The 23,593-nt window shown below is 39.9% G+C and overlaps 1 protein-coding gene and 1 long non-coding RNA gene across 9 annotated transcripts in view; one reads left to right on the plus strand and one right to left on the minus strand.

Moving 5' to 3' along the window:
- atp11c (ATPase phospholipid transporting 11C (ATP11C blood group)) overlaps nucleotides 1-23,593 on the plus strand; it is a 61,527-nt gene that overhangs the window by 20,650 nt on the left and 17,284 nt on the right. For all 8 annotated transcript variants that reach the window (XM_083560077.1, XM_083560076.1, XM_083560078.1 and 5 more), the window contains exons 2-15: nucleotides 1,939-2,058; nucleotides 3,178-3,267; nucleotides 14,426-14,506; nucleotides 15,513-15,620; nucleotides 17,048-17,176; nucleotides 17,467-17,555; nucleotides 19,602-19,652; nucleotides 20,013-20,077; nucleotides 20,373-20,454; nucleotides 20,541-20,691; nucleotides 20,809-21,006; nucleotides 22,228-22,398; nucleotides 22,998-23,185; nucleotides 23,268-23,339. In XM_083560077.1, coding sequence (XP_083416203.1) covers nucleotides 1,939-2,058; nucleotides 3,178-3,267; nucleotides 14,426-14,506; nucleotides 15,513-15,620; nucleotides 17,048-17,176; nucleotides 17,467-17,555; nucleotides 19,602-19,652; nucleotides 20,013-20,077; nucleotides 20,373-20,454; nucleotides 20,541-20,691; nucleotides 20,809-21,006; nucleotides 22,228-22,398; nucleotides 22,998-23,185; nucleotides 23,268-23,339 — 1,595 coding nt within the window. The remainder of the gene's footprint in view (nucleotides 1-1,938; nucleotides 2,059-3,177; nucleotides 3,268-14,425; nucleotides 14,507-15,512; nucleotides 15,621-17,047; nucleotides 17,177-17,466; nucleotides 17,556-19,601; nucleotides 19,653-20,012; nucleotides 20,078-20,372; nucleotides 20,455-20,540; nucleotides 20,692-20,808; nucleotides 21,007-22,227; nucleotides 22,399-22,997; nucleotides 23,186-23,267; nucleotides 23,340-23,593) is intronic.
- LOC310736528 lies at nucleotides 18,055-18,291 on the minus strand. Its single transcript, XR_014536571.1, has 2 exons — nucleotides 18,192-18,291; nucleotides 18,055-18,145 (listed from the first exon to the last, which is right to left on the minus strand). It is a non-coding gene; the product is annotated as an uncharacterized lncRNA (long non-coding RNA).

The following is a 23,593-nucleotide window of genomic DNA, read 5'->3' on the forward strand; positions in this document are numbered from 1 at the left end:
TTTTCTCCACTTGAACTAGGAGACTCGAACCTTTCGCAGCATGATCGTGCCGCTGTGCACAACGCCAGTTCCATGAAGATATGGTTTACTTGAGTTGTAGTGGACTGCGATAAAGCTCTGACCCCAACTCTCCTAAACACCTTTGAGATGAATTGGAATGCTGACTGCACTCTCAGGCCTTCTATAGTCCCACTCTGAAATCTAGTAGAACATCTTCCCAGGAGAGTGGAGCCTATTGGAACAGCAAATAGGAAGTAACTGTCAAATGGGATGGTGAAAAAATTATCACAAACCAATCTAATTGTAACATTTCTCCACAAACCGCACTCCTGCTTTCGATGCAGGTAATGCGCGATGTGAACATATTTGGGTTTAAGCAAATAAACAAGCACAGCATTGTGAAAGAGATGACAATATACAGGCATGGTAAATGATGTGTTTTTCGTTTGAAGGGTGGAAACACGAGCAACCGCTTTATTCATTCCGGAAAAGGCTGACTCACCAAATGCTGCAGCCAACTTACCTTTTTCCTACATTGTGCACACTAGGATAACTCAAATTTAATATACAATATGATACGGTGGCGTAGGATAACAACAGCAATACTGCAAAAATAAGCATTATCTGACTTGCATCCCTTACTTTCCATTTTGATCCGATTCAAATGTTCAGCATTCTAACAACAAGAACTGAAACTGAGGCACTTTCCAAACGTAATCAATTGAAACATGGCTAACTAAACTTTAGATCTCTGACCAAGAGGCTAGCGTGGGAGAGGGTGTGTAGATGTGTGTTGCTGCGATTATTTGCACTTCTGACAAAGCAGCATCCTGTAAACAACCCCTGAAGCCTCTCCTAATTCAATTTGAAATAGGAAGTTATTTTTGCTGGGGGAGGGGGTGTGGCTATCATCAAAGTTGGCTTCATACTCTTCAGGCTGATTTTGCTTTCACAAGAACGAGTACGCAGTAAAGGACAACCGGAATTTCACGAGTCGAGTTCAGTGGTCTTACATATGACATGCTCACCGACGGCTATGAGAAAAGTCGGTTCACAGGTAGTGTCTGGAAAAAATGTGCTGTAACGTTCGTCTAGAACCTGCCCAAAGAAGCCCAGCATAACAGTAGGAGAAAAATAAACTGACTGATTAGCTACAGACACTGCAATGGCCACGGCCAAACGAAACATACAGGGTTTTGCTACAATGTTTGTAGAACATCTCTCCATGCAGAGGTGGAGTGTTTGGTGCATGAGGTGGAGTGTTTGGTGCATGAGGTGGAGTGTTTGGTTTCATCAGCCTTCAAAACAGATTGTTAGTGTATTGTGAAAGATGATTTTTTTTTTATGTAGATATTAAAATATTATATTTGACATTATTTGAAAGCAGCCTTTTTTTTTTTCCTTTTCAGCCTGACTTTGCATGTGCCTAATATTTTGCACAGCACTGTATTCTGTATCAACATACAGCATCTTGATACATCACAGTATCTGTGATCAGAAACAGTGTTGTACAAAAATACAGTGCTGTTCGTGACACACTGAAAGCATTTTCGACTCTAATCCGTAGAGCTGAATGTAGGAACTCCTGTACAGGACTGTTTGAGCAGCAGCACGTGTTTATATATTGAGAGATATCTGATGTAATTAAATAAACAAAGCCTAACCGTGTGCTTTACTGTTTAAGTGACATTTAACATGTTATGACAGCGCTGAACTCTCGCAGCTCGTTTCAGGAGTACACGAGGGACTCAGCCCCTTACATGGTGCTAAATAAGAACCATTTCTAAATCTGTTCCTGTGTTCGGTCAAGCGCTCGGGCTTGATACGGAGCAGACCCGACAACTATAAATGCGTTGTCTCAACAGACCACTATGGCGTTGTAAAATGTAGCATATTTTAATTTCTCTTCTTCTCTCTTTCTCTTCTGTGTCCTTGTAGTTTGGTGGTGATGAGAAAAGAGTGGACAGTAGGACTATTTTGGTAGGACATCGCACATGTCCGGCGACTGAGGCCTTCATCCCTCCTAAATTCTGTGACAACAGGATAGTGTCTTCCAAGGTATGTGATATTCTATTTTTATTTATTTTATTATTGAACTTTTTTTTTTTTTTTTTTTTTTTTTTTTTTTTAAATGGACGCTGCAGTGGGATCAGGTTTGGATTGGAACTGTTAATAACAATAACACATTTGGGATCTTTACAAGCTGTATCTGTCTTCTGGCACGCTCGCGGTTATCAGTTGTTGTTTCGTGCCATGGCAACGCAGTGACTGTAAGGTTACACATGGGGCACAGAGACAGAGAGAGAGAGCAACGTAGATAGAGAGAGAGGGAACGCAGGAGACATTTACTAGTCTCCCTGCCGCTTTACCACCTGCTCTCTAGGTGTAGAGGCGGCTCTAGAAGCATGCTCACCCACACCCACCCTCACGCACAGTTGCGATCCTGCTGTGGGATCGCATGATCAATCCTGCTCTGGTGCGACGGGTGTAAACACACTTTAATTACCCGTGCCGCGGTATTTACCCTGCGCTATGTGTCTGGCGTTCATCATCCCTTTCCTTTCTCCCAGCATCTTTCCTCTGCTCCATCCCTCTCTAATCATCCTCGCTCAAAACCTGCCTTCTATGGCTTTTTCTCGCTCTCAATCCTCAATTATTGTTCTGTCCATGCTTGAGTTTCCTAGGCTTCCCGTTCCTGTCCTGTGATTTTACAGAGTTCGCCGATGGATGGTTTGTGGTCTCCAGACCTGTACTCTTTCATCGCCTCTACAGAATGTGTCTCTATACATAGACTTGAGTATTGTCGTTGTTTCTTTCATCATGTGCCAGATTCGGTATTCACTCAGTGTTTTGTGCTGTGCTGTGAACAATTCATCTCATCCTATGCAGCTCATTTAGTTCCTAGTTCAGCTTTTTTTTTTCGCTCTCTACTTTTAAAGCTTTAGTTAGTCCGAGAAAGAGGAAGAAAGATGAGCTGATTATGCAAACCACCTGCAGCAACAAAACTCTGACTTCTGCCTAGTGTCATCAACTTATGAAGAATCCTAACTTATGCTTTTTGACCAATAGACCCACATTGCTTCATCTGCATGCCTAGATTTCGGTTAACATGTGCATCTGTGCGTTTTTAGTTTTATTAGCATCACTTTGATTGCCTGATTTGTTTTGTCTCTGCAGTACACAATATGGAACTTCCTGCCAAAGAACCTGTTCGAGCAGTTCAGAAGAATCGCCAATTTCTACTTCCTCATTATATTTTTGGTGCAGGTGAGTACTTGCTTGCTGGAAAATAGTGTGTGTGTGTGTGTGTGTGTGTGTGTGTGTGTGTGTGTGTGTGTGTGTGTGTGTGTGTGTGTGTGTGTGTGTGTGTGTGTGTGTGTGTGTGTGTGTGTGTGTGTTTGTGTATTAAAGTCAGCAGTGTGAGATGTGTTTATACTGTGGCTTCCTGGAACCTGCTGTGTCTTTATTCTCTTGGCCGATCTGATGAGAAGGAGGGAGAGAGAGAGAGCGAGGGGAGGGGGTGGGGGGTTCTATAGCTGTTCAGCCCTTAAAAGTGCATGTCTGTACATACATTAAACTAGTAATATGCATTGAAATATCACTTGTTGCAATATATGTGATGCAACAATGCACACTATTACCATGAAAGCTCTTATGTAAAATATTGATCCATTTGCATTTGATTTAGCAGGCAGCATGTTCTGCTGAAATGGTCTAGTTGTTAGTCCTCCAAGCCTAGATGCAAACAACATGCATTTTTATCTAAACGGTTCTATCCAGAAGAGCCTGATTGACGTTTTCACGTGACGTGACACTGACGGGAGTTCCCGATAACGATGTCCTTCGTTTCACTTGAAATGTTCCTCTGTTTCTGTTTCATGTTGAATTAGTTGCTATTTATATCAGGTGAAAGGAGATGGTTACAACTTAATGTGTACATTCTCCTTGAGCACAATGGCGATCAATGGAGATCTCACAGCAAACACACACGCACACATGTATACAAAAAAAATAAATGCCCTTAGTCTGGCATTTAATATGTTCCTAGTTGTTTCATCTCCGCTTCGCACTTTAAGAGCATTTTTTTTATTTATTAAACTTGAAAGCGTACACACAACAATGCCAAGGCTATAAAACGAACTACAGTTAGCATTACAGTTCCTTCTTCTCATAACAGTTCATTAAAAGAGGTGATACAGAAAAATGCTTAAATTAAACATTTATTGAACACCACAAGTTGTTAGCATGTTTTGGTACCTGTGCCTACCTGTAGCCTAAACTACAGTTGGTTGAAGGCTCGATAACAATAAAGATCCAAAAAGTTATCTTGCATTTTCTTTCCACATGTTATTCTCATTCTCTTTCCAAAAGGAGCATCATATTTTACCAATAAAATATATAACCCTTATTTACAATGAAGGATGAGGACTTAAAGCCGGGGACACATCAAGCTGACGGTCGGTATTAGTTTTTCGGTGTGTTTCGCACCGCCGCCGCTAGTTGGACAGCTGTTTTTCAGTTTATCGAATAAGCACACGAGAAAAAAAACAAACCGGAACTGACGCAAGCAAACAATGACTGAGTGGAATGAAGTGGGAACACATGGATACTTGTCATTCTTGATCTTGTTTTTGCAACTTAGCAGAAATGATGGAGGAAAGCGACAGGAGTAAGTTAGTAATGATCGCAGCAGGTCTAAATGCTGCTTGCTTTATATATTTGCAGACTTCCGATTTCCCTGTTTGGATGCCAAAAATGTCCCGATTTCATCAGCCGGCCAATCAAGTGGTTGACCTTTCATACGTAGTTTAAATACTATTCAACTTTTTTTTTTTACTATTAGTCGACTGACTAAAAACACGATTCCTGTCTTACCAAAGGATCTTTGTGTGGCTTGATTTAATGTGGAACAAATGATTGCTGTAAATAAAATATTCAAGTTACTAACAATCAAACACTTTGATTGTGATCGTGACTATTCCGTAGTCTCTCCACCCTACAGTATATTATACAAAATACACCATATGAACAAAGGTTTGTGGACATCTGACCATAAGATTTGTGCGTGATCCTATTCTATTTCTATTTATAAGTGCTTTGTGCATTCCACATTTAGTCCCCATTTGCTTTTAGAATGACTTTCATTGTCCTGGGGAAAATGTTTTACTGGATTTTGAAGAGCAGATGTGATTTGAGCTCATTAAGCCATAAGGGTGCTAGTAAATTCTGATATAGGGTGAGGAGGCCTGGGGTGCAGTCAGCATTCATCCCAAAGGTGTTCACTAGGGTTCAGGTCAGAGCTTTATAGCAGGCCACTCAAGCTATTCCACTTTAAACCATGAAGCCTAATAACAAATAATCTACGACGTAAATTGTCCACTTGAAACGGCCATTTGCAAGGGCCCTGTGACGTTAATGCGTTTTATCACTGCAGTTGGGAATAACCCTACAGATGGTCGCTATGGGAGCGTCCCCATTTAAAGCGTCCTGTGTATGTCTCTAAGGTTGAGAGTACACAGCACTGGTAAACACCACAAACTTGTCAGTGTATGATGTATCACATAAGGTCACCTGCTCAGCTTAAGTGTAAACTTATAATGCTTAATAATGCGTGTGTGTGTGTGTGTGTGTGTGTGTGTGTGTGTTTGTGCGATAACCTTCATTGCACTTGTGTGAGAATGCAAATATTTGTTGTCACACATGGCCACCTTTATTTTGGCTTCTTGTTTATTTGCCTGCGTTTGTGGAAAGAGGTTTTTATGTGTGTGTGTGTGTGTGTGTGTGTGTGTGTGTGTGTGTGTGTGTGTGTGTGTGTGTGTGTGTGTGTGTGTGTGTGTGAAAGAGAGAGAGAGAGAGAGAGAGAGAGAGATTGCTCTCCTTGGGTTGTCTGTGTTTCCCATGTGGCTGGCGTGTCTCCACTAATCCAGGTTCCCTCTGGAGGACCTCCTCTCTCCCGAGCTCGAATGATATGAGCTCGCCCACGTAACCCGCGATTAGCGCTGAGAGGGAATCTCACACACACACCGAGCCGCTGTCACTCAGAGACCACACCCGTGTCACAGGCTTTTTCAGAGGCACCATGAGAATGCGACATCGTACCCTAAACCACATGCGTCTCTCTCTCTCCCACTCTTTCATCGAACTTTCTAACATCTCTCCTAATCCTAATTGATCTCCCCTCTCTGTTTCCTTAAAGCTGTCAGACTCTCCATTTTTACCCTCTTTATCCTTTTTATTTTTTCCTCTATCTACGCCTCTGCAGCACAGCCCAGCTGACGTCAGCAGCCAGGAAGCCCTCTGTAGTTCTCCAGAGCCACAAATAGTCACTGGCAGATAAAAAAAGCCGAGTTCGGCTATAAATAGAGCTGCACGCCTTTGCTCGGTCCTGATGGGAATAGAAGGGAGGGGAAGAGAGAGAGCGGAGGAGGAGAGATGCTGGAAGATTTTTTTTTTCTTTCTGAAAACACTTTACTGGAATGTCCTGTGTGTGTGTGTGTGTGTGTGTGTGTGTGTGTGTGTGTGTGTGTGTGTTGGAGAGATAGTAGAGAGAAAAGGACAATGCTCAGGACAGAATTTGTCAGCTGTTGTTGAGGATATTGCGTGTTTGATCAACACTGCTTGCACCTGTTGGAGAATACCGCATGTCTTACCATTTCTTTCCTCAGTTAGAACGAATGCATAGCTTCAGAATTGCACATCAGGTTTAATGGGCTGGATTTGGTGCAGTGTTTATGTAACAGGGCATAATGCTGCTTGGGTATTTCTGCAGCCAACCATCATGAAAGAAAAAAGAAAAGCTCGAGCTCAAAGTGCGACTTTCAGCATCAGTTTGATGGTATTAACATCCAAATTGGGTAAAAAGCGACGAAATTATGGCACTCTTTTTAATATGCGTATTACTCAATACGCATATTAAACTAAAGTAAAGTAATTGGAAATCTAGCGGCTTAGTTGTGCGTGTGGTACTCCTGCATTATTTCATATACAAAATAAAAGAAAAAACCTTGAGTTTATTTGAAGTGTTGCGTTTGTGTTTTGGAATCTGTTATGTTAACTATCCAGCAAATTGTTACTGGCAGTGAAGCGAGCAACCATTAGACCGAAAGGTAGACAAAATGCACTGGTGAACTCAGGAACAACAAAAGTCCCAGAACACTGCAGTAAACAATTGTGGCAGTATTCATTTTCTGGTGAAGAAAAACATTTCCATAGTTCTACAGATCAAGAATGTCGTTTAGGATTTGGACATATCTGTATAAAAGTTAACAATTTGGAGAAAGTTTATTGTACTAAATATAGAGAGATAACCACAAGATGTACTGTAAATCATTGGTAAGCCTCCACGACAGGAAGACCAGGTTAGAGTTTGCCAAAAACATAAAATAAATGAAAATCTAATCTAATGAAAAGATGAGACAAAGATATACCAGAAAAAAGAGAAGAGTATGGAGAAGGGAAGTAACTGCTCATGATCTGAAGCACACTACTGCATTATATGACGTTGTCATGCATAGTTCAGAATGAAACTGGTTTGCTTGTGTTTATTGAGATGACTGCTGATGAGTAGACAATGAGCCCAGAGCATGCTCTAAAATCAAACCAAGACTTTTTTAATGCAAAGACTGGGAATGGTCTGCAATTATCAAGTTATCACATGTCCTGAATACGAATGAAAGTGCATTTCACTTGCTGAAGGCAAAACTGGAGGCAGACGCAGTAAAAACCTGGGAGGGAATCACCAGGGACCAAGTGTCTACCTGAAGTCTGGAACCTACAGACATCATCAATCACTGAGTTTTAAGGATTTCCAATTAAATATTTTGGTTCCTTATGAAAAGAAATCACTTCGTATGGAAAGTGCTGTGATTCCTGCACCATTTACCTGTTTCAAATGTAAAGACCCTCAATGTAAAGCTCAAAAGCTGCACTTGTATTTATTTTCTAATTTTAACTCCATTATACAGTGTCAGTCAGGCAAAACTCCACAGGTGTATTTTTGGAGCGGAGTGTATATTTATTTAAATTTAAGATTTCGATTGGTTAGCAGCTTTTTGATACAGCTTTCTATATTCAAGTTAGATATTCAACATGGCATTGCAGGTTCCTGCAGGAAAAGCAGAATAGACCTGTAGCTTTTATGTAAAAGGAAGAGGAGCTCACATTAAGTAACTGATCTCAAACATAAAGTTGAAACAGATTGATGAAAATGATTGTACAGAGCTTAATATTGTTCTTACTATGCAGCCGTATGTAATCTCCTGTGTAATGGGTGTGCATGAGAGATCGCCATGTGTAGAGTAATGCCTCCTGCTTAAACCTACACAATACTGCTTCTTGAATTCAATCTGATTCTCAGGATATTTTTAACAAAATAAAAGAAAATAAATAAAACATGACATTTTGGGTAACTAATCTATACAAAATTTTTAAATAATGTACAAAGAGACTTGTGGGATCTGTGCCCTTTGCACTGAAGCGGTTCTGGCTGTGGGTTCATGGTAGCTTACAGCCGTATCTTCACACTGTCTGTTGCTCTGCTCTTTGTTTTCTGTCTGTAGTTTGTAATAATAATTGATTTAGTGATGCATGGACAAGGTTATTAAAGTGTGCTTTACTGACAGTTTTTTTTATTTTATTAATATGTTGTTTTTACTGTCCATCACCACTGCAAACAGGAAAGGACTCGGAGCCGATCCTTGATGTAATCCAACCTCCCACTTGAACCAGACTGTCATTTCTACTGCACACTTCATTTTTGTTACACTGTCCTCATACTGCACATGTCCTGCACACCCTCACATACTTCTGCAACACCTGACTTCCTCATACAATACCAAATATATTCGAATGAGTGCATTGATTAAAAAACAAAACCCCTGTTTTTAGACTTGTAGCTGGGACTTCTGATCAATCCATTTGGATATTGGTATAAATGTGCACTGAAGCGGTTCTGGCTGTGGGTTCATGGTAGCTCACAGCCGTATCTTCACACTTTCTGTTGCACTGCTCTTTGTTTTCTGTCTGTAGTTTGTAATAATAATTGATTTAGTGATGCATGGACAAGGGTATTAAAGTGTCCTTACTGACAGTTTTTTTAATTTTATTATTATGTTGTTGTTTTTTACTGTAGCAAAGCAAGCCAGGGAGCATATATCAGACTTTTTCACACCTATTAGTTTGCTTACTGAGTTTTTTCCTCCATTCAGTGGTGACAGAAAAGAAAATTAATAAATAATAATAAATAAAAAAAGCGAAGGAACCTTTTTGCTTGTCGAAATCACAAAACTCACCCTAGCATGGAGAACACCAAGCCAGTACCTTGTACGTATGATTAAATAATCATATATTAAGTTGAAGCATTGTCTGTACGTTTATCCCGTGCTACGGTTTTTAAAGGCGTACCCAATCGCTCACACTTACTCGATTAAATGGCAAACGCAAAGACACCAGAGTTCGATTCAAACCGACTAAACGGCATAACATATACCAACTACACTATACGGACCAAATTACTTAGACACTGTGGTTCTTCCCCAAACTGTTACCAAGCTGTTGCCGTAGCAGATCTAGTAGACCAAAAGCTGTTCCAGTATCACACTAACACTGCTAAACTCTATTGAATACCTTTGAGATGAATTGGATCACCTGAATTTACTAACACCCTTGTGGCTGAATGAGCAAAATCTCCACAACCACACCTCAAAATCTAGTGGAGCATCTTCCCAGAAGAGTGGTTATTATAACAGCAAATGGGAAATAATGTGGAACGGGATGTTCAAAAAGCAAAACTAATGGGTAGGTGTCCACAAACTTTTGTCGATATAGTGTGTGTATATAGTGTATTTTTCTTAGACTTCGATTTTTTCTATGCTAGTTTTAGTCCCACTGGGAAACCCTACAGCACACTTGAATGTATTTATATTATTCTTCAGTGTGAGCTGCTGTATTATTGACTTTGATTCTGACTTTTAAACAAGTGCTGATTGAAGCTGCGAGGTGGCGTCATTACGGCGTTCCTCTGAAATAATTAATACCGGTTCAGTTGTATTTAATGACTCCTTGTACGGAGCCCACTGGCTGCTCCTGATTGCACAGAAAGTCGCCATGTCTGCATCCTCAGAGTGACCTCTGTACAGAAAAGTCCCAAGTGTACAGGAAGCACAGAAGGACGTTCGTAGAATGAAAAGATCACGTCTTCCTAAAGAATGCGATTGTGGATCAGCTGTTTGCTTCTTCATACCAAACTATGCACTGGAACATACTTCTTTAATTCAACACAATGCTCTCCATTACTTTGACTGTTGACCCCAGGTACCTGAACTCCTCTACCTTCTCCACCTCTTCTCCCTGCAACCGCACCACTCCACTGCTCTTCCTCTCATTTACACACATGTACTCTGTCTTACTCCTACTGACCTCCACCTCTCCAGGGTCTTCTCAATTTGCTCCCTACTCTCACCACAAATAACAATATCATCCGCAAACATCACAGTCTATGGAGACTGTCTGACCTCGTCCATCAACCTGTCCATCACCACTGCAACCAGGAAAGGACTAAGAGCCGATTCTTGATGTAATCCAACCTCCAACTTGAACCAGACTGTCATTCCTACTGCACACTTCACACTGTCCTCATACTGTACATGTCCTGCACACCCTCACATACTTCTGCCACACCTGACTTCCTCATACAGTACCAAATATATTAGAATGGGTGCATTGATTAAAAAACAAAAGCCCTGTTTTTAGACTTGTAGCTGGGACTTCTGATCAATCCATTTGGATATTGGTATAAATGTGTGTTTAGCATAATGGCAGTGCTTAACACTGTTTTCTTAGCCTTGAGGCTCACTCGGAGTCACAGTCGGAGTTTGTGTCAAGTGTTGCCACGTGTCATTACCTCTAGGAATCCTCATAGCATGCATCAATTAGATACACGATCTAAAGTGTAGTGCAGTAACGCAATGTCTAGTCGTTTTCCTCGGGTGCATTGCAATGCATTATATGGCACCATTAGTGCTGACATTTCAAGCACTTGCAATGCACGTGTGTGTGTGTGTGTGTGTGTGAGAGAGAGAGAGAGAGAGAGAGCTTTTATGTAGAACACGATGCATAGAGCTTGTGAGAATTAATCTTTGAAAGACTGCTGACATTTTCTGCTCATACCTCTTCAGAAGGGAGTGTCAGAAGAAAAGATCTGTCTACACACTTCTGCTAACAGACATGATTGACATGAGATAGAAACAATATTCCTTCCACCCCAAGAGTGCAGGCAGTTTTGTGGTGGAATAGAGACGGCTGACTATTTAGACTGTATTTACTCCTCACTTACAAAAGGTGGAGTGAGGTTGTTTACAGGAACTGCTTTTGGGTACTGAAATTTATATATGGTCAATAGCAGGGTGTCCTCAAGTCTGTAAAAATATCACTCAATATTTTGTTTGGATAGAACACACAACAGGCTAAATTTATTGTCTGCCATTTTTTTTTTCTCAAACCTAACCTCTCAGAGCCCACAGTGCATCCCTGGGCGACGATTTCAGTGCGTTTCCCAGTATTCATAAAAGGAAGCGTATATTTCATGGCATGCTCTACACTGCTGCTGCTTCCCATATGCTCAAATGTTAAGCATGTCAGCACCTGCTGTTGTCGTTATTGTTGCTTGCTCACTACACATGCTGTGAGGACAAGGTGTTGGGGAAGCTTGGTGCAGTGACAACCAGCAACTGCCAAGGTTTCCACGAACCACAGGGGACAAACTTTACTAAAACACGGCGAGGCGAGGTTACTATATTTACCACGTTCCTATGCATAATTGACTGCTTTACAGTAGCACTAGGATGTTTTCCCTATTTTAAGACTCAATGCCACCTTGACCAGGATAAAGCAGCTCCTCAAGATGAATAGTTTGTGCTGATGCCTCGAAATTAGTTGATTGAAGATGAGAGTTAAACCCTCAAGGCTACACATGGACAGGGTTCCTGCTGGTTGAGAAGGGCTTTATATATTTTAGCAATGACACAAATATGCACCCTATAACAAAAGTAATACCACTAATACCACTAAAACACCACTAATTTATTCCAGCAACAACAATGACACCAAGTTCAGAACTATTTCATGTTTAGTTTAAATTGCACAATATTTCCTTTTATATTTCATTCAAATCTTCTGCAAAGATATTTGACTAGAGAATTTGTTTTACATTTATTTACACCATGTTGCCCACTTTATTTATGGCATACCCCCTAAAAATACAACGTTCCTTAACCAGATAGTTTTTCAAATGACTAATAAAGAGAATGTTACTTTAGTCATGTTGTTGTGGTTATGTTTTACGTTGACTAGTGAAACTAAGTAAGTTCAGAGTCTGATTTTCGGGTGTTCTTGCTGAAGCCGCATTTATATTGTCAAATGCGGCCAAATAAGGAGCTATGGCTTTTCTGTATTTATTTTTTTTTCCAAGCAGCAGATTTTTGAGTATAGTTTAATGAGGGTTCATAGGAAGATATAAAACCCACATTAGGGACATCAGACAATTGGTGGAGTTTCACTTCAGCCAATTGTTTGTTGCTTTACAAAGTCGTTCATTCAAATTATCGAGGAAATGATCCTAAAATGTAGTGCAATTCAAATAGATTTCAATAGCGCATTGACTAATAGCAGCTTTACAGAAATCTGGAGGTCTTTTCACACATGCCTCTGAAGACAGGATCATGTTTGTGTCCACAGAAAATGAGTCTCCTATGGCTTTGTCACTTGCTCCGATGAATGCAGTATACATTAGTATAGAGGCATATTTTTTCCTAGTGCTGAATATGCTCAAAGGTGTGAAGTAGACACCTTCTGGAGCCATTCTCTCCTGACCCGTTAAGCTTTTCCTCTTCCCTCGTCTGGTCTCTCTGATAGCGAATGCTTCTAACATCAGTGTCACCGAGCAGCTGCTAGCACACCTCGAGCAGATGGGGACCCTCTGAGCAACAGGAGCAGCCTCACTATGTCAGAGGGAGCGATGGCAGGAGAGAGAGGGATTTTTATATCCTTATACAGTGATTCTGGATCTTTTAACTGGTCTCTGGATCTTTCCACCCCCCTCTTTTTTCCCTTTCATGTTCTTTTTTTTTGTTTTGTTTTGTTTTGTTTTTTCCCAGTTGATGCATATGTGATATCAACACAAGTCCCTTAGCAGAATCCGGAAGCTGCTTTGAGCATGTTTGTGTCTGTCTCTGCTTGCCAAAACGTGTTCCTGGGAGCCCAGAGCTGTGTGTGTGTGTGTGTGGTGTGTGGTGTGTGTGTGTGAGATTTCATAGGTGTTTTCCAGTTTGGTAAATCAGTCCATCATTAACTGCTTTGATTGTGCGTGAGAGTGTAGATAGTTCAAACAATTTGGTGTGTGTTTTAAGTGTTTGACCTTGAAAGAGGTTTGTCTTTTGTGTGTGTGTGTGTGTGTGTGTGTGTGTGTGTGTGTGTGTGTGTGTGTGTGTGTGTGTGTGTGTGTGAGTTTGTGTGTGGCAAAAGTGTGACCAACCGTTCCATGTTTAAATTCCACAGTGGCACCATTTCTCACCTACTTCCACACTTCACCTGAACACCTCTGTAGTATCTCCCCTGTGTTGTGTGATGGAGTTGATCTAAAGCTTGTAGGAGACATGAGAAATTGCTAGCTCCTGCATCGGGACATTTAATGTCCAGGCTGTTAGATTTTTATCCATAGTTGTTCCGCTGAGGTTAAAAAACCATGAAAAGAGTTCCTTTTTTTTTTTACTGACTGCTGCAAAACTATTATTTATTTATTTATTTTGAAAAGTTGGCTATTTAAGTAACACAACACTCCTCAACAGACGTTTCTCTCTGTTGCGCTCAGAAAAAAGGGCTTTCTCTCCCTAAAGGCCAACACAGAGTTTCTTCCTCCAGGCAATTAAGTACCTCAACCAGGAGGACACCTTAATCACTCATTACACAACACTTCAGCCAGTATTATACATTTTTTTGTTGTTGTTTTTTTTTTGCACACACACACACACATACCGCAAAAACAATAGCACATCTCGCACAGCTGCACTTTATTAGAAATTCTATGAATAATACTGACTCTGTCTTGTAAATTTTGTCTTTCTAGTTTTAATTTTCAAATTCTTTTTAATTGCAATTTTGTTTTTTGCTATTGTAAATGTCATCCAATTTCTTATTAAATATGATTACTAAAAAAAGGTTCTCTTTTTTTTTATATTCAGTCTTTAGAAGCGTCTCACAGCACGTTGTGTATGCGACATATAACATTTGAATGCTGTAACTATGTTCTCAATTCTTCTGAATTTACATGCTGCAAGTGAATAAATCATTAATTATGTATTGCTTGTTAAAATGTTGTGGTCGAACGCCTTTAACAGCTAAGAGCTGTGTATTTTTGTATTTTTTTATTTAGGTTATTGTGGACACCCCGACCAGCCCGGTGACCAGCGGCTTACCACTGTTTTTTGTGATAACAGTGACAGCTATCAAACAGGTGACTACCACAACCTTTCTTTATACGTCTCTCAACTCAAATTGAACACACAAACAATAAGTTGAGTACATTTTCAGGACCCAATCTTGAGATTTAATTTCGGTTTATTATTTCTATTTCTTTGAATGCATGTTTGAAAGAGAATTCAAATCAGTCGCTTACAAGCACACTTCCTTTACAACTATGATTCAGGTGGATCCTTTAGGTCCACTCAGTACCTCCACCTCAACACTTCCTGGTCATCGGTGCACTATTTTCCAGCAGGAACATAAAATGTTCCAGCAACTATACCCTTTTAGATGACTGAGTGACTGTTCAGCAAATCTGTTATCTTTTAGCGAAGTCTATCAAATATTAAACACACGAGTCTCGTGAAAGGGAGGTATCTTGTTTTGTATATAAATTGTTTTATTTCTCATGCAGTAGACTTGCAGAACTTCTTTAGCAGTCACGTCGATATCCATATGGCCGGTAGGTTTCATACAGAAATGGGAATAATTCATGACTCCAGTTTGTTAATCCCACTAATCCTCCCCCTGAGGGCACATTTTTACTAAAACATGCAAAAACGGGGTTACATTGCTAGCGTGTTAACCTAATCACTCACGAGTTACCATTTGAAAGCGTCATAAAACTGCACGCCACTGGTTTGAACGCAGAATCAATCATACAGTAGCTGCTGTTTCAGCAGTGACTTGGTTCACTGCGCTGTTCTGAGCGGAGAAGAACAATAGAGGGATGGACTTTAGACTGACTTAAGGGTGGAAAGTGACTGCATACCGTGTACCAACACACTTCGTTTTTGTGTGTTAGACTGTTTGCAACTTTTATGTTTTTGCGCACTCTGTCCTGATTTAATTAGGCAGCCCAAATATGGTCAAATTATAGCTCACTGCAGTCTTCCCACCTACTGCCTTGTGTACGCACAGATACACTCCTCAGAGTTGCCATGATATATCTCTATCTCTCTCTCTCTCTATCTCTCTCTCTCTCTCTCTCTCTGTAGGGATATGAGGACTGGCTGCGGCACAAGGCAGACAACGAAGTGAATAAGTACCCAGGGAGGGTGCTGGAAAACGGTCAGCCAGCACGAAAGGAGAGCGAGAAGATCAAGGTACCTTACAGCTGCTGCACCAATGGCAGCACTGTCCTCTGTGTGCGTGTTTGTTTAAAAGCCTGCGAGAGAAAGAAGGACTGGAGAGGACTGTTTGCATGTGTACAAAGTTTGTAAGATATGTACACGTCACTATGGTGAATTGTTTCAGCAGTCTCATAAACCAGAACACTGTTTGTCGAAATTGAACTGCATATATATATTACATTTTAAGAACACATATTGATTAGATTGATTAATCTATTATGAGCCGTTGACCCAAACAAATGCAGTTCTATAAAGAAATAGGTGTATGATGGCCATGGGCGTGTATTTACAGTATGAGCACTATATATTATCCGTATTAGCCGCAAATATGCCACGTTTCTGGAACAAAGCAGCACGCAACTGCGAGCATTGCGTTCATAGCGCTGCAAACCGCTCATCTTTCATTCTTAACACGCGCATTATACTTCTGAGCCATACATGCTTTAATCAAGCTAGGAATACATAAATCAATTTTCCAATCTCTGTTGTGATATCTATAAAAAGAAACGTACACGGAGTCAGCAATTTATGATGCATTAAGACTATAATACATCAGGACGTTTATGTTATGAGCAGCATTAGGTTTTACAATAACTTAGTTTAATGTGGACTGTTTACTGTTTATTTATGGACTAATCATGAATTCATTTCTTCTAGCTACTTAGTCCTGCTGTTTTATTCCTTTACAAATCATAGTAATTAAAACTGAGCCATAATAAAGAGAGGATAATCGGATTTAAAAATTGGCCTCCCAACAATACAAAAACGCGTTCTTTTGACTGACTCCTTTATAAGTTATTTTGCGAGTTGTAATGTTTTCTTTTTTTTTTTATTCAATTCAAATTTTATTTGTCACATACACATTCATACAGAGTACGACATATAGTAAAGCGCTTTTTTGACTGTCTGACTTGGAAATACAATGTAAAGATAAAAATAAGAGTCAAGTAACATAAAAATAAATAAATAAAGTAATCAAGTATATTAAAATATAATCTAAAATTCTATAGTTATAAAATTATATTTATATTATATAGACAGAAGTACAGATTAAAGTGACCCAGTATGATTGCGATTGTCATTAACGTGTCCATGTGCTGGTATAAAAATATAAAAGTGAAACGGTATAAAGTGACGTTGCGTTAGTCCATTTTTGGAAAATGCAGTATTTGATTCACCAGTGAACTTTTTACTTGTAGTGGGAAACATTAAGCTATAATGCGTGGATATCTGTCTCTGCGTGTTATCTTAAAAAATACAAAATGAATTTCATGAATATTTGTTGGCATGAAAAAGCAGAAAAATAAGGAACTTCCCACTTGAGCTCTGTGACATTATCCATCATCCATGCAGAGATTGTTATGCCATGCATTGTTGGTTAAATGGTTTTTCCTTTGCAGGTGGGTGATATAGTGGAGGTTGTGGAGGACGAGACCTTTCCCTGTGACCTCATTTTGCTGCATTCCAGTCGAGACGATGATACGTGCTTCGTCACAACAGCCAGCCTGGACGGGGAGTCCAACCATAAAGTGAGCTTATTAACACAGCTCATGACATAGGTCATGACGAACATTGTGTTCCTGTGCCTGTATTAGCTGTGTGTTTCCCATTTAGATGGAAAGCAGAGGCCCAGATTGTGGCTTTTTTTTCTTCCCCCAATTGCTCTGGTTCTTAAAATAGTTGACCCACATCCTGTTATCATTCTAAAACTTGTCATGTTTCTCCCTGCACTTTATCCCATTATTAAGCATATTGCTTTTATATTTTTTTTCACACTGATTGTAATGCATAAAGATTGTTACACTGATTGTGCTTTCAGACGCATTACACTGTGCCAGATACAGAGAAGGATCTGCAGTCTCTCATTGCTACCATCGAGTGTGAACAGCCCCAGCCTGACCTCTACAAGTATGAACCTATCTTGTGTGTTGCGACATGCTTCTTTTTTTTTTTTTTTTTTTTAATGTTGTTAACCTCAGCTGAACCACGCATCTCTTAAAAATAGACCTGATTAGGCTATTGAGCTGCTTTTCTATCAAGAGCATTTTGGTGACTTCATGGTCATGTAAGAGAGAGTGGTTTCACCGCTACTGTAGTTCCTTGTGTGTATAATCATTCATCCTGTTCAGCCACTGTGGGCGCAATCAGCCTGTACAAAGCATTAAAGGTTTATAGGGAATCTGTGTTTTCCTGTTGCTCACAGCATTGTACCAGTACTTTAGCTCTCATGCTCCCCCTGTTGTCAGGCTTTGCGTAACTGCAGCTTTTTTTTTTGAGAAATTGCCCCACTGTGGGACGAATAAAGGTATATCTTATCTTATATCTTTTCAGATGGAACACAAGAGTCGCCTTTAATGTCCCCAAACTTGTTTTAAAGAACCCATATTCTTTCCTTTTTAAATATTAATTTAGACATGTGCACACATTTAATCACATGTAAATGCAGGAAATGCACTTTCTGTGCATATATGCAAATTAACAACCACCCTCATTTCCTCCTACACACACACACACACACACACACACACACACACACACACACACACACACACACAATTCCCACTGGTAAATTAGTGTTACGTGGCCTCCAATCACATAACATGATTGGTGTCATATTCAATGACCCAGAAACACTCACTTCTCTCATCTACTTAATATTCAGGTCTGCATGTTTCTTGAAATGTGACAAGGCCTGTTTAAAATTGTTTCGCAGCTATAAATTACTCAAACTGTTTGATAGAGAACTATGCTTTATAAAGTTCAAGGTGACCTTAAATTCGAAGCAGCACAAGTTCGACATCCATATATGATCATGTACACGGGGTAGTGTTTTGCGGTTTAGATATAATGTTGTGCTGGTATAATAGTGTGTAGATATTTCTAGATCATGGAATGATGTTCAGCTGAGCACAAATGGATCAGTAAATGTATAATATCTAAAGGCAGAGCTCGGTTGTATTTAGTGCTTAACTATGGTCACTAGGTGCATTTACCTGGAGCACTAAAATCACTTTGAAAGTCCAATCCGAATGAAAATGCTCCATATAAACACCTCAATCGGAATAAAAATGCCCAAACCCAAAGAAATTGTAATCGGTTTGAGAGGGTTGGATAAACCTTGCTATAAACCCAACAAAATAAAAATCCTGTTTAAACCGATTACTTTATAAGACCCATTACTTGAGGGACAAAACACGCTTTCTCTTCACCTGGCATCCGTATCAGATCTTATATCGGCCCATTCATCATTCCCTTGCCGAATATATACACAAGCTTTTTTTTACTCTGCGCTTGTAAACACCGAATTGATTTGCCACAACACGGTATTCCGTACAGCTTCCGAGTTTGTATAAAACAACCGCGACACGCATAATTAAGGGAATTGGATTTCTGACCTTCTGTTCATCTGGGGTCATAAATCCCTCTACCAGTCCACACAAACTGAATGACATGCAAAAGTTTAGTTTCCATGCCAGGTCACTAAATTATAGCAATACAGTCCTTACTACGGACCTTCATCCACACGCTTTTGCTTTTTGGAGGAGGGAGTGGTGGTCTTGTGGCGCTCCGTAGAGATGCACAGCCACCAAAAAGCTCAGATTCCTGCCCCGTCTTTTCCTCATACATTCCAGCAGTAGCATGACTGCAAATTTATGCTGTTGCTTGTTCAAGAGCAACACTTCTACATAAAAAATTGCACGCATGAGAAATGGGACTCCATGTTGACAGGAATAAAAGGCGGCAAACAGGAAATAGGCTACTGTGTGCAGGTCACAAAGTCTATTCATAGCGCCGGCACATGTAAACACCATATCGGATTAGAGAACGTTTAATTTCAGCAGTCAAAATCATTTTAATCGGAATGACCAAAAAAGTGAACATGTAAAAGTGGCTACTGTGTGCATTTGTGATTTTTGTTCTTTTTTTTTTTGTTGACTGAACTAATGTGTGTAGGTTTGTGGGACGGATGCACATTTACAAGCCCGAGCAGGAGTCACCAGTAAGGTAAGGGGATTTTTGCTCTACTCTCCTATTCCGCTCATCAAACTAAGTATTTCAGTCCCTTCAGCTCTAAGAAACTTTCCTATTCACAACATTATATTCCATTGATGCACAACGTCAGACAAACATTACACCAGAGCACGCTTTTTAAGCACTGCTACAAAACGCTTGTCATTTGTCACTGGAGCAGTGAATAATGTGTTGTAAATCCTCCCACACTCTGTCCTTCACAAAATCCTGCCCATGTCAAGCAAACTCACTTAACTGTGTCCTGACATCTGCTACATTGTTGTCAGTCATAAGCATAGATATGGATTTGCTGATATGGTATAATCTAATAGTTGCATGTATTGTGTTATTTAGATCTTTGGGTCCAGAAAATCTGCTTCTCAAAGGCGCTACTTTAAAAAATACTAAGAAGATTTTTGGTGAGTGCAAACGTTTTTTAGCCTGGTTGCTTTTGTCAGGGTTAGTATAATGGATTGGAATAATGTTATATAATAGATTGGAAACAAATAGCTATTTTCAGTATGTGCCCTTCTTTTTTCTTTGCGCTCGAACGCACCGAATTGCAATATATGCATATATATTGCATTCCTATAAATAGTGGACATAAAGATTACTATTGAGAACAAGGAATAGAGCTGGACTAACCCTAAAAATCACGACTATTAGTGAATAGAATAGAAGGATTTACTTAACACCTACCGTGTCTGGTCCCAGGTGTAGCGGTGTACACAGGCATGGAGACAAAAATGGCTCTTAACTACCAGGGCAAGTCTCAGAAACGCTCAGCCGTCGAGAAGTAAGTGGATAAAGAAGAAATCAGCACAGCTGAACAGTTAGCAGGGTCTCGGCTGCTCTTAATTTGGTGTGCACTTTTCTTAACAGGTCCATCAATGCTTTCCTGCTGGTCTATCTGTGCATCCTGGTCAGTAAAGCCGTGGTGTGCACTACACTAAAGCACATTTGGCAGAACCGAGAAGGACCTGACAGAGCCTGGTACAACCAAGAAACCCAGAAGGAGAAAGACACTTATTTGGTGAGTTCTTTCTGTTCTGCCATATATTATTCTAATGCTTTTTGTTGTTGTTGTTGTTTTTGTTATTTTGTTGTCCTCTGTGTTACCTCTAGCTTTCTTTTTTTTTTTTTTTTGTAGTATCTGAAGATGTTTACAGACTTCCTCTCCTTCATGGTGCTCTTCAACTTCATCATCCCTGTATCCATGTATGTCACTGTGGAGATGCAGAAGTTCCTGGGTTCCTTCTTTATCACATGGGATAAGGATTTCTTTGACCCAGAGATTCAAGAGGGGGCGCTGGTTAATACCTCTGACCTCAATGAGGAGCTCGGACAGGTAAGCGTTTCGAAGCGCAGAAGATCTTAACCAATGCACGTTGTTCTGTTACCTTGATCCCAGTGTCTTTTCTGCACATGTCTGGTCTTAAAAGCTGATCTTATAAGGTCCTGTCAAATTAGGGAATGATGTACTTTAAATATATATAAAATTCTGAGACCACATTATCTGTTCTCCAGTCTGGAGTGTTCACGTCAATAAATGTCTTTGCTAAAAGGCCAATATTCTACAGCAGTAATCAGTCACTTTGTCACAGATACATTTCTGGCAGGAAATGGGTGCCTTTCTTCACTGGTGTTCAGAGAATTGAGGGCTTTGGGGCATCAATACTACTAACAGATTGCACTTTTATTGAATATCATAGATTTTATCAGGTGTGGGTGCTTCTATAACCCCATTGTTCCTAACTGTAAGAACTAACTAATTGGAAAAATTGGATTAAATGCAATAATGAATAAATATGGAAGAATCTCAGAATTGATAGTTTTTCATCAATTTTCCATTACATGAAAATGACTCTGTGAGAAATGGGGCGATGCTTAATCACACTACCTTCTGTCTTTGGTAGTGTTGTAAAGGAGAATTCAAGCAGAAAATATAGAATTTTATATTTTATTTAAATTGTCACCATTCCATAAAAAAAAACAAATAAAAAAACATACTTTTGTGAAACCAAACCGATTTGAAGCGAGAGGTAAACATTGGTTTACGCATACTATTGTTTCCAAGCCAACAGAAGACCAGTCTGTTTCTATTGATATCTCCCGTTCTTGAAAACCTTGTGTCTCTGCTGGCAGGTTGCCTGACATGCCTAATTTAACATGCCTTTAATGGCAATTCAGCTGCCTACCATTTTTTTTCTACATTGAAAAAAGGCTATAATGTTTAAAGTGTCTTTTTTAAATGACAAAAATCTCCATGATGTTGCAGCAATGAAACTAAATGTCGCATTAAGGTTGTAATCATTCGCTTCTTTCTTTTCCCCTATAACTATTAATGTTAGCCAGGGTCATTGTGGTTGAAGTTAAAGTTTTTGTTCGCATTTTGATGTTCCGGATTAACAAACTTTATCAAAAAATAATATCTGAGAGAGATTTGATCAGACGTTCTGTGTAAATGGACAGAATCGATTAGAATAGCTTTGGCAGTAAGCGCATACTTGCACCTCTAGAGTTTATTGCCACACAATGACATTGGGCATTTTTATTTATTTTTCTACAGGTTGAGTACATTTTCACAGACAAGACGGGGACACTGACCCAGAACAACATGGAGTTTATTGAGTGCTGTATAGACGGCTTTCAGTATAAGGACACAGAGGCCATGAGTGAGGTTGATGGGTTCTGCGTGACAGACGGGCCAATGAACAAACTGCATCAGAAGGCTGGGCATGTGAGTTATACGTATTCTTCATGCCGGGTGTTTAAAGGCTTTTCCCATATTATTTGAAGCAGCATTTCACACCTTTCAGCACTTCTGCTGCCTGCAAGATGAATTACTGTAATTGCACTGAAAACATGAACAAGCGTTCCCCTGATCTCCTAAGCAACCCCACTTTCACTGTTCTAGCTATGCATGCCTTATGATTTGTTTCTTACTATAAGGGAAAGATATTGTGCAGTTCTGCTTTGGTCAGAGGGGTTGGGCTAATTTTAAGGAAAATAATCTGAACATACTGACAGCCAGAAGGTACTTATTTAGGACAGGGGTGTCCAGTCTATTTCACAAAGGGCCGGTGTGGGTGCATGTTTTCATTCGAGGGCCACACCTGATAGTCATTGAAAATAAAATCATTAGATTTAAAGAGGTAGAATTTGGTGTTGCCCTTTGTTCGGGTGGAAAAATTATTTTAGTAGATGTCCATAGATGCTTTTTCAGCTGATTAACCTTGAACCATGCACCACAACTTCGGGGATCTGCTGTGTCTTTGGAATGTGTAAGTCATCCATGCGCTCAGCGCTAAACATGGCCTTTGTTTCTCTTTCTCTCAGGAGAAGGAAGAGCTTTTCCTGCGGGCTCTGTGTCTATGTCACACAGTGCAGGTGAAAGAAGCAGGGCTCAATGAGATTGACTGTGATCAAATAGATGGGCTGGATGGAGAACACTCGCAGCAGGCCGAGCAGACAGGATACATCGCATCCTCCCCTGATGAGGTCGCTTTGGTTAAAGGGGCTATGAAGTAAGTCAGTGCTGTTCCCCCTCATTCATGGATCATTGGCATTGATTGTACCAGTGCAATAACACTTTTGTCTCTTGTTTAGACATGGGTTCACCTTCATGGGTTTGGACAGTAAAACGATGAAGATAAGAAACAGGCAAAATGACATAGAAGAGTAAGTGCTGCTTCTTTCATCTTCCTCAAAGTGCTACCGTGCTGTAGTAATAATGTTGTCGTAATGACTGCTTGGATCATTCATTCAGACAGGACCTGTTTTACTTATTTTACAAATATTATTTATATTAGGTTTTATGAGTTAAAAGCTTTTTAAGGTTCTTAAATTTCTTAAATTCGCAATGACTTATTCAGTTATTTATCTGAAAGCAAATTACATAGTAACTACTATATATTATTTACCAAAAAGCATTA

Source organism: Silurus aristotelis (genome assembly GCF_946808225.1).
Source record: "Silurus aristotelis genome assembly, chromosome: 14".
NCBI lineage: Eukaryota > Metazoa > Chordata > Actinopteri > Siluriformes > Siluridae > Silurus > Silurus aristotelis.